The sequence below is a fragment of the Scyliorhinus canicula genome, chromosome 7, assembly GCF_902713615.1.
Source record: "Scyliorhinus canicula chromosome 7, sScyCan1.1, whole genome shotgun sequence".
Taxonomy (NCBI): Eukaryota; Metazoa; Chordata; class Chondrichthyes; order Carcharhiniformes; family Scyliorhinidae; genus Scyliorhinus; species Scyliorhinus canicula.
The window spans coordinates 44,810,099-44,821,039 of NC_052152.1; the positions used below are offsets into that span (position 1 = coordinate 44,810,099).

Here is a 10,941-nt window from a genome sequence, read left to right on the forward strand (position 1 = left end):
ACTCAAAGGTTAGGTGGAGTTACAGGTTTACGGGGGAGTGGTCCGAGGTAGGGTGTCCTTCGGAGCGTCGGTGAAGCCTCGATGGACTGAATGGTCTCCTTCTGCACTGCAGGGATTCTAGGATTCAATGACTGGTGGATTCTCCCTCTTTGACCTCCATGAAACTCTGTTCTACCTTTGACATTGTCCATCACATTCTCCTCCTTCAAAACCCCTCCTATAATGGGTCAGTGAGATTACTCACTGTCGACTTCTCTTTCCACCCTGCCTCGACCCCACTGTCTGCTCCCAAGCACTTCAAAGTTCAAAACTTTACGTTCTTTTCTTCCTCGTCTGTAGACGATACGAAGATTAGTGGAGTTGTGGTTAGTGAGGAGGGCTGTTGTCGGCTGCAAAGAGACAGAGATAGGATGCAGAGCTGGGCTGAGAAGTGGCAGAGGGAATTTAACCCTGAAAAGTGTGAGGTTGTCCATTTTGGAAGGACAAATCTGAATGCGGAATACAGGGTTAGAACATAGAACATAGAACAGTACAGCACAGAACAGGCCCTTCGGCCCTCGATGTTGTGCCGAGCAATGATCACCCTACTCAAACCCATGTATCCACCCTATACCCGTAACCCAACAACCCCCCCCCCTTAATCTTACTTTTTAGGACACTACGGGCAATTTAGCATGGCCAATCCACCTAACCCGCACATCTTTGGACTGTGGGAGGAAACCGGAGCACCCGGAGGAAACCCATGCACACACGGGGAGGACGTGCAGACTCCGCACAGACAGTGACCCAGCCGGGAATCAAACCTGAGACCCTGGAGCTGTGAAGCATTTATGCTAAACACCATGCTACCGTGCTGTCCAGCGGTAGGATTCTTGGCAATGTGGAGGAGCAGAGAGATCTTGGGGTCTATGTTCATAGATCTTTGAAAGTTGCTACTCAAGTGGATAGAGCTGTGAAGAAGGCCTATGGTGTGTTAGCGTTCATTAGCAGGGGGATTGAATTTAAGAGCCGTGAGGTGATGATGCAGCTGTACAAAACCTTGGTCAGGCCACATTTGGAGTACTGTGTGCAGTTCTGGTCGCCTCATTTTAGGAAGGATGTGGAAGCTTTGGAAAAGGTGCAAAGGAGATTTACCAGGATGTTGCCTGGAATGGAGAGTAGGTCTTACAAGGAAAGGTTGAGGGTGCTAGGCCTTTTCTCATTAGAACGGAGAAGGATGAGGGGCGACTTGATAGAGGTTTATAAGATAATCAGGGGAATAGATAGAGTAGACAGTCAGAGACTTTTTCCCCGGGTAGAACAAACCATTACAAGGGGACATAAATTTAAGGTGAATGGTGGAAGATATAGGGGGATGTCAGACGTAGGTTCTTTACCCAGAGAGTAGTGGGGGCATGGAATGCACTGCCTGTGGAGGTAGTTGAGTCGGAAACATTCAAGCGGCTATTGGATAGGTACATGGATTACGGTAGAATGATGGGGTGTAGATTAATTTGTTCTTAATCTCGGCAAAAGTTCGGCACAACATCGTTATACTGTGAACTGTACGGGTTTCCTCTGGGAGCTCTGGTGATCTCCCATAGTCCAAGCTGTGTAGGTTAGGTGGATTAGCTATGATAAATTGGCCTTTAGTGTCCAAAGGTTAGGTGTGATTACAGGGTTGCGTGGGAATCGCCCTAGGTAGGACGCTCTTTCAGATGGTCGCTGCAGACTCGATGGGCTGAAAGGTCTCCTTCTGTACTGACTGTCAGATTCTATAACAGCAGTGGCAATTACAATGCACAGTGTTACCCAAGATGCTATCCAGTCTAACTGTAATCTTCTTTCCCTTTTAGTGAGAGGCCACCCCGCTGTATCAATAACATAGTCATAGACAAAAAAATATTTTTTGAGCAGTTTGGGAACTGTTTTTAGAAGCAGAATGTCTACATCTGTTACTTCAAGAACAAAGCTGCCAGACACTACTTTGAAGATGAACACAGTCGGATTAAAAATGGAAAGTATTCCTTTCAAAGAAAAACAAACATCCAACCACACCTTTTACGGTGAAGGTTCATCATGTAAATTATGAGCAAACAAGAATTCCGAATTTGGTCATTTGAATTGTATATAACGTTTATTACAATTTACTATAACATGCTGTAATATATATTCAAACAGGTTTCAGCCAGCAGAATAAGCTTATTTAATTTGAGTCCCCTCCAAAGACCCTGCTCAAATTACCCTCACTCATTCATCCTCGATTTAATAAGGATACGGGAAGTCCACGCCGGGTAAATTAAATAAAGTTTTATTTATAACATTATATATACGCTGCCCAGTAGATTCCTACTGGATACCTGTTTTGGTCGCTGTCTTATGGCCAACCTTTAATACAAAGGTTTACAGGGGTCCCTCGCCCCTGGGGAGGGGGTTGAGTCTCCTACTGCACAAGGACCATTGGGAAGATAGTCATTCCCACCCCATCGGCCCCATTATTATATTCGATAATCATGCATATTGGGCACTTCAACCATTTAAATTGTCCAAAGATAGGGCAATTTAGCATGGCCAATCCACTAACCTGCACATCTTTGGAATGTGGGAGGAAACCGGAGCACCCGGATGAAACCCACACAGTTACGGGGAGAAAGTGCAAACTCCACACTGTCACCCAAGGTTGGAATTGAACCCGGGTCCCTGGCACTGCAAGGCAGCAGTGCTAACCACTGTTCCACTGAGCTGCCCCATCAGTGCAGACCCAATAGGCCGAATGGCCTCCTTCTGCACTTAGATATTCTATGATGCTATGATTTAACCTTTCCAAGAATATTGCTTCCCTTGTTGATTTCTGTGGGGCCACAGAGTGACTTCTCTGAGAAAGCTGGTAGGCTTCAATGTCTTTAAAATGTGGACATCTTTTTTTACCGCGTGCTCCGCTTTCCCCAGTCAACCTGGCTACGAATGACAAAGGTTGCATGAAATTTAAGTATAAATGTCAGTCAAAGATCGCAAGTAAGCTTGTGTGCTTAGAATAACTCAAACTTGGTCCTTCCTTTTATTTTTATTTTTATCTTCAGCTTGACTTCATCCCCTTCCAGAGTAAAGGATGGAACATTAGATTAATGAAGATTAACAATAATCAGACTGAAAGTTTTGATTTTTAAAATGGTACAATAGTGTTAGCTGCAGTATAACATTAAACATATATGTCCCCTTGCCATAACTATTGTAAAGGTATGTCCTTTAAAGGTAGTTCCTGAATTAAAGCTGAAACCTGCTTGAAGTTTATAGCATTTTAACATGTTGTACGAAGGATATTGGATGCATTACCATTTGCCAGTATACATTTCCAGAATACAAAGTGCCACATTATGGTTAAAGATTTGAATAATTGTTAGTAACTTCTGAAATTTAAGAAGAACCTGTAAATGATTAAAATATATAAAAAGAACAGAACATTTTGGAGATACACAGTTGTCCCACCAGCATCTGAAACGTGGAGGCCGTTCATCAAAACTGAAGAAGGAAGGCGAGTCCCTTGAGAGGACTGACCAAACGAAAGATGGGAGACACAAGCAGCAAATTCAACAACATTTCCTTTAAGGCTCTCTGTGGTCTTCAGGTCTGAACACTGATGTTAGCAACTTCATGTCGTCACAGAACCCTTGCGTGTGTGTTCCATTGTGGTGTGAATCTTGTGGTGCACATGCCCCAATTCTCTGAAGCAGCGGTAGAAACATGACAGAAGTGCAGATATTGGAGAGGGGGCGTAAATATTTCCAACACAGAGGCTTAAAAATGCAGGTGCAGCATCTTTACAGTGTAGTTACACTGTTTGTTGGGCAGGAGTGCGGTGCTTTGGAGGCTGGGATTCCAGTAAGTGTTAGAAAATGACTATGAAGTCAGACTGTGCCAGGATCGCTGACTTTATTGACAAAGCACGTGTTGAGGGTGCTGCAAGCAATGAGTTAAATAGGGGAAGGACTTGTTCGTTATTGCACTCAGTTTTTGGATGTAAGATCAGGGTGAGGGGGAAGGGATTTTGGGCGTCAGTGTCCTGTATCCAATTCCCTTGAATGTCAAGGTCTGAAAATACAAAGGCTTAAAGAATTGAGGGTGTTTCTGTTGAAGAAGATTACTGAGTGATTTGAAACAGGGTTTTAATATGATGACTGGATGGGGCACAGTTATTACAAATTCCGCGGGCTGGAGGGTATATGGATGTTGGATCTCGTTCAAAGGTACTCGGGTGTCTGATTAAGGGACATGGCATTGGCAAAAGGAGTAGATGCTGAAAGGCACTTCCCTAGCCCTTCCTGAGAGTCCCCTCACCACCCTGTCATTACTTGTGCCTGGTCCCTCATAGATTCAAAGACCTAAATGAATGTGGTACCAGCAGCAGCTAACACTTGCCCAGTGGCACAGTTGTGGAGAGAAGGGGAGGCAGTGGCATAGTGGTATGGTCATTGGACTAGTAATCCAATGCTCTGGGGACCTGGGTTCAAACCCCACCAGGGGAGTTGGTGAAATTTGAATTCAAGAAAAATCTGCAATGAAAAGCCTCTTGACAACCAGGAAACCATTGCCAATTGTGGTAAAAACCCCTTGGGAAATCCGCCATCCTTACCTGTTCTCCAGCCCCACACCAATGTGGTTGATGCTTAAATGCCCTCGGGGATGGGCAATAAATGCCCACATCCCCAAAGAACAAAAAAATGCTGCTGGCCTCTGATTGGTTAGCAGCTCTTAGTGGGTGGGACTTCTACCACCAGGCCCTTGATCCAAGGGGAAGGCCCATCCCGGGCATGTCAAGTGCCTGATTGGCACAAGACGCTGTTGAGCTTCTCGGAAAGAGGTGACTCAGAGGTCTCACCAACTGAGACCACCGACACCACCACAAGATTTTACTATTGGAAACAGTAGACCAGGTGGGATTAAGATAACTGCTCATGGAGGGGAACATCAACATGGAGTACTTGTTTGTGTCAACATGTTAGTGTGTTGTAATTTGTACGAGAAAAAAATCACAATCTATGAATAAGAAAGTTACATTCAGGGGTATCTTTCATCGGAATCTACTCTGATTTTAAAATTTTATATTTTTTTCAAAGCCCTCCATGACCTTGCCTCTCCCCATCTCTGTAATCTCCATCAATTCTACAACCCGCCAAAATATCTGTGCTCCTCTAATTCTGGCCCTTACACATTCTCAATACAATCATTTCACCCTGGGCCCTAAACTCTGGAATTCACTCTCTATGTCTCTTCACCTCACTTTACTGCTTGAAGACACTTCTTAAAATCTATCTCTTTAATCAAGTTTTGAGTCATCTGACTCAATATCTCCTTATGTGGCTCGGTGTCATACTCGGTTTTTTAATGCTGCTGTGAAGCACCTTGAAACTGTTACGCACGTTAAAGACATTATATAAATATCGTCATCATCAGTCCCTCAGAATGAGGATGATGTCTGCTCGGTTTTCAGAATTTGTATGTCCTCAGGTGACTGAACCAGACAATCCTGAAGCCTCAGCTCTACAGAAATATAAATCGTTGTTCTTAATATTGATAAAGTAGACACATCTAAAATCCTTAAGCTAACTGAGCTGCTGTACATTTCAAACATTTTATGTTTTTTGAAACAACCAATTCCCAGAAATTTCCGTTCTTTTGTTTTTATTGTCCTGCTCTCCGGTGCCTCTTTCATGGAAAAGGAAACCTGCTGGTTTCTTTCTGGTTATCGATTTTCAGTGTTCATTCTTGCCTAATGGAAGAGCCGTCCTCTTTTGATGGTTATAGCTAACATCTATATTATTCTCTTTCTTTGGAATGTATTGTTCATGTTCCAGTACATTGTGGACTTTCAGTCAATACTTTATATTTGTAAAAGACGCAAAATGCTACCACAAGATGGCTGCCCGAAGATCACCTAGCTTCTCTTGCGGATTTAAACACTCACCTCTCTCAAGAGGTTAAACAATGGGAGCTTTCCAGACTGTCGTTGGCTCAATGACTATTCCTGAAACTAATTCAAAAGGGTAATTTCAGATTGAAGGCGTCTTTCAGATACAAAAACCCTGGGCTGGATTCTCCGTCTCTGCAGCTATGTGTCAGCTTAAATAGCGAATTCATGGATGTTTTATGATGCCAAAATTGGAGCCAAAGCCTCACCGATTCCGGGACCGGTGAGGGGCGAGCAGAGGTGCCGGGTGCCGCGCATGTGCACGCCGATGATCTGCAGCGGTCGAGCCTTACAACATGGTGCAGGCCGTGCGCAGACCCAGTCCGCAGCCACCACACCGGGTTTCAAACTGCTCAGACCACAGGTCAACCGTGTGGTTGGGAACTCGGCCCATCGGGGCGGAGCATTGCGGGAGGGCCTGCCAATGGTACGCCAACGGCGTTGCAATGGTGTGCGGCGCGTGATGCGATTATGCCACTTGTCAGGGGGCAGAGCATGGCCGGCCCCGATTTGGGTGTCAGAATGGATTCTTCGCTCGATCGCCGATTACGATATCACCGTTGGGCAACGGAGAATCATCCTGCCCACAAACTGTCTCAAACCTGGAAAGTGTGAAGTCCATTATTTGCCTAAACACCCACCTTATTTGAAAAAGAATAAGGGCATATGGTCACATGGTAAGGCAGCCAGGTCAGTTTCCTGTCATTCTGTCACCCATTGAACCAGCTGCATATTGACTAAGCAGCCAAAGTAATAGACAAACATGCCTTGAAGGTGGCAAAGGACTCTGCACAGCCTATTCCAATTCAAGTTAATCTCAGAACCAACGTCTTGGAGTAGACCACAAGAGGCTTGGTGGCTTACTGAAAATCCTCTGCTTCACTTATAGTGCTTTAGATGAAGCTGAGACTCACCTAAGAAATTAACGGCCTGCCATGAAGGAGAGACTCAGACAATCCTCCTTTGTAATTGTATTATTTTTCCCTCATCTGTATTTAATCTTTGTATGAGTGATGGTGGGAATGAATCCAGTGAGTGGGATGTCAAGTTTTAAACATCTGGGTCATGTGTGTGATAACAAATAACTTTCCTTACTTTTAAATTCACAAAATACTTGCTGCTGGAATTATTTAAATTGTGACAATCATTATGCGGGCAAGAAATCACATACGACATACACTGATCATGGGAAGTAAAAATATCCATAAATTCAGTCCGTGACAATATTTATAATGTTTTGTCCATAACATTGGGTAATATTTTCCCAAAGTGTCAGGGTCAGGCGGAAAACCAATGTGTGTCACTCCAGATGCACTGATGAGTTTTCACTGCAGCTGTTCTGGCACTCAGTGCATGCGGAATCTGGAGGCATGGTTTGTACCGTCTGTCTGGCGGGGTTGGGCCTGCTAGAGCTGGCAAGGCCAGTCCCACGGAGATTGAGGTATCATTTTAAAAGGGCACCCCGATCTGTGCAAAAAATTAACTCCCCAACTACACAGGAACCAGGGCACCGTCCCCACCATGCACGGCACCCCCACCCCACCATGCATGGACAATCCCCCAACACATACTGCCCCCACACCAAGTACACACCACCCTCCCCCACCACACAAGCAACAGGGAACCCTCCCAAACAAGCATCATGCACCTCCCTCCCACCCTCATACAAGCATCAGGGCACCGCCCCCACCATTCACAGCACCTCCCCCACCACGCACACACCCCCTTAACACAGGCTTCTGGGCAGCACCCCCCCCCCAAACCATCATTATGGCACCACCCAACCACGCACATTCCCCACCACACACAACCCCTCACCACGCACACTATCTCACAACATGCATACCACACACACACACACCCTCACCACACACAAACCCCCCCATCACACACACACACAAACACCCCACACATATTCCCCCACCACACACACACCCTGACCATGCACACACCCCCACCACACATATCCCACACACACACACACACCATGAACAAACCCCCAACACACACACACACAACCCCACCACACACACACACACAACCCTACCACACACACACACACAACCCCACCACACATATCCCCCATTACACACACACACACACACACACACACATACACCAGCATGCACAATCTCACATCGCGTACACCCACCACCCCCACCACGCACCTCCCCACCATGCCCAACACCCGATCCCACTCACCATTCCCACCCACCGCGCATGCCCCCAACCATGCAGACCCCGTATCACTCACAGCCCCCATCACACGCAGCACCCCCATCATGCGTACCACACACCCCTGCACCACACAGTCCCCAGCACCAGGCACACCCCCCACCACACATAACCCCCACACCATGCACACACCCCACCACACACAACCCCCAAACCACGTACGCCCCCGCCCACCATGCACGCCCTCTACCATACATCACTGCCCCACCACCCACTCCTCCCACCATACACACATCATCACCACCACACACGCTCCCCAAAACAATTCATCCCACCAGCCCCCATGCATGCAAGAGGGCATTGGGGAATATGCCCCCTCACAGGCATTAGGAAGTGCTCCCTCACACCCCTGCCTCCCCCACATGCATCATCCCCCCCCCCCCCTCTCCCCCCAATTGGGCTCCCCAGAGGGCCTACCCCTGGCACTTCCCACTTCCAGGTTGGCACTGCCAGGTTGACACTGCCAGGTGGCAGTTCCAGGCTGCCAGGGGGCAGTGCTAGGGCACTGCCTGGTCATATCCCTCACTACCCGGGGTCTGTACTTACCTCTGCACCCCTGGCATGATCATCATGACTTTGTTTTTGAAAACCAGTGGTGAATCGCGCCGGCATGCCATCACACTGGCAAGGTGGGACAATATATTGAGGGTGGAGTGATGGTGTTATAGCCGCTAATAAGATTAAAATATATTACAATTTATACTATCAAGCTTGTGTCCATCCTGGCCATGAACCTGATCATGTCATCGGAAGGGGATGGGAAGATCGCGTTCAGAAATTTCACTGGCGCAAATCCCGGTTTTGGCCTCTCACAAAATTCAGCAGCCATTGCGGGATTTGCACAGCGCAGCCAATAAATCCTGGCCATTGTGTTTGTAACACAAAATAACACAATAGGCATGGAAGGAATTATAACACAGAGTATTCAATATTTATGCCTCCTAAATGGAGCAAAAATTCCATAGCTGCAATATAATGAAAAATATCACTTTAGTAGCAATTTAAAACTTGTTTCAACCTAACGTTGTGGGGGAGAGGGAGTGGGTGCAAACCACGTTCATATGTTTTGGTCCTGCCCAAAGCTGGAGGATTACTGGAAGGAGGTGGTTAGGGTAATCTCTAAAAGTGGTGCACGTGAAACTGGACCCAGGCGCTCGGGAGGCCATTTTTGGAGTGTCGGACCAATCGGGGTTAGAAACGGGCGCGGAGGCAGATGTTGTAGCCTTCGCCTTGTTGATCACCCGAAGGCGGATCCTGTTAGGGTGGAAATCAACCTCTCCACCCTGTGGCCTGACGTGGCGGGGGGACCTGCTGGAATTCTTGATGCTTGAAAAGGTCAAATTTGAACTGAGGGGAAGGATGGAGGGGTTCTACAATTCATGGGCGTTATTCATTATGCACTTTCGAGAATTGGATCACATCGAACTGGGAGGGTTGGGGCTGGGGGACTGCATGTGTTAATGGCGACCATGGGTGATTCCTGATTCCTCTTTGTCATTTGTTTATGTTAACATGCGGACTAATGTTTGGGGGTTTGGTGGGAAGATGGGATCGTTGTTATTGATATGGGGATTGACATTACATTCGTTACTGATTATTGTTTATTGTTGGATGTAAATTTGGGGTAAAATTGGAAAAAAGAGGAGAATAAAAAAATAATTTAAAAAAAACTTGTGTTAACTAGTCAGCCAATGCCTGTGCCTGAGACGAGGCACTAGCTGGGATGTCAAACTGACACATGCCTCCTGTGACACTGGCAGACATTGGTGCAACAGAATCTGTGCTGCAAGTCCCTTTCAAGCAGGAGCTGTCAACAAAAAGATCGAAAATAAACCCAGTAAAAATATCAAAGGAATTTGAAAGAAAACTTGTATAATACAAGCTGTTCTTTCTGATGAAAGGCGGAGATCAGTTCACTCAATGTTATATGGACTAAATTAACAAGCAGGTACTTACAGTATGAAGATGGGATCATCGCATTGCTTTCTAAATGGCAGCATTTCTGCTGTGAGGACATTTCTTGGCCTTTGTTATGTGGATGGGGATATTTGACCACATTTCCACTTCCTAACATCCCAATTGTGCATATTTAAGAGGTATTACAGCGATCAAAATTGGGCAAACATTTGTGCAATTTTCCTGTTTGCTCCCCCATTCACATTTCACCTGATAGGTCTTTCTGTTTGCCCTCTTAGTGTCATATTTGACCTGTGATGAACTTCTGACCACAGATCCACACTGTAAAAGACTGCCTATTTCTACTTCTAATATTGTCTCTGATGTTGTGCTCCCCTGATCATGAATATACACATAGAACATAAAGATGTGGTTGTAATAAGTATCTATTCTTGACACGCAGAATGGTAACCATGCAGTTCCATGTACAAACAATTACGTGTACGTTACTGTGAAGCTAAGGAGAGATGTGACTGTCCCGTTGTCCGTCGTACTACCAAGTGCCCCGTCTCATCCGTCCCCCGGTATATATATGTCTCTATGGGTGTCTGGTTCCACCTACTGGCGGGAGGTCATAACTGTCACTACACGTATTGATCAGTGGCTATGTATACTGGTGCTGTAATATGCAAATATACACATTGGTGAAACTATGTATAGTTATACATAGATATGCCTATGCACATATCACCACACCTGACTCAACTCATCTGTTGCTGAACTCTTCCATCCATGCCTTTGTTATCTCTATACTTCACTATTCTAATGCACTCAGGCCTATCACCTACGTTCTGCCCTCCAAAAAT

At 46.0% G+C, this 10,941-nt stretch overlaps 1 protein-coding gene across 2 annotated transcripts in view; it reads left to right on the plus strand.

Moving 5' to 3' along the window:
* Window positions 1–3,442, plus strand: part of pla1a (phospholipase A1 member A) — a 46,565-nt gene extending 43,123 nt beyond the window's left edge. For both annotated transcript variants that reach the window (XM_038801900.1, XM_038801901.1), the window contains one exon: window positions 1,836–3,442. In XM_038801900.1, the coding sequence (XP_038657828.1) occupies window positions 1,836–1,914 (79 nt within the window). In that variant the 3' untranslated portion in view covers window positions 1,915–3,442. The remainder of the gene's footprint in view (window positions 1–1,835) is intronic.
* The last annotated feature ends 7,499 nt before the right edge of the window (window positions 3,443–10,941 follow it).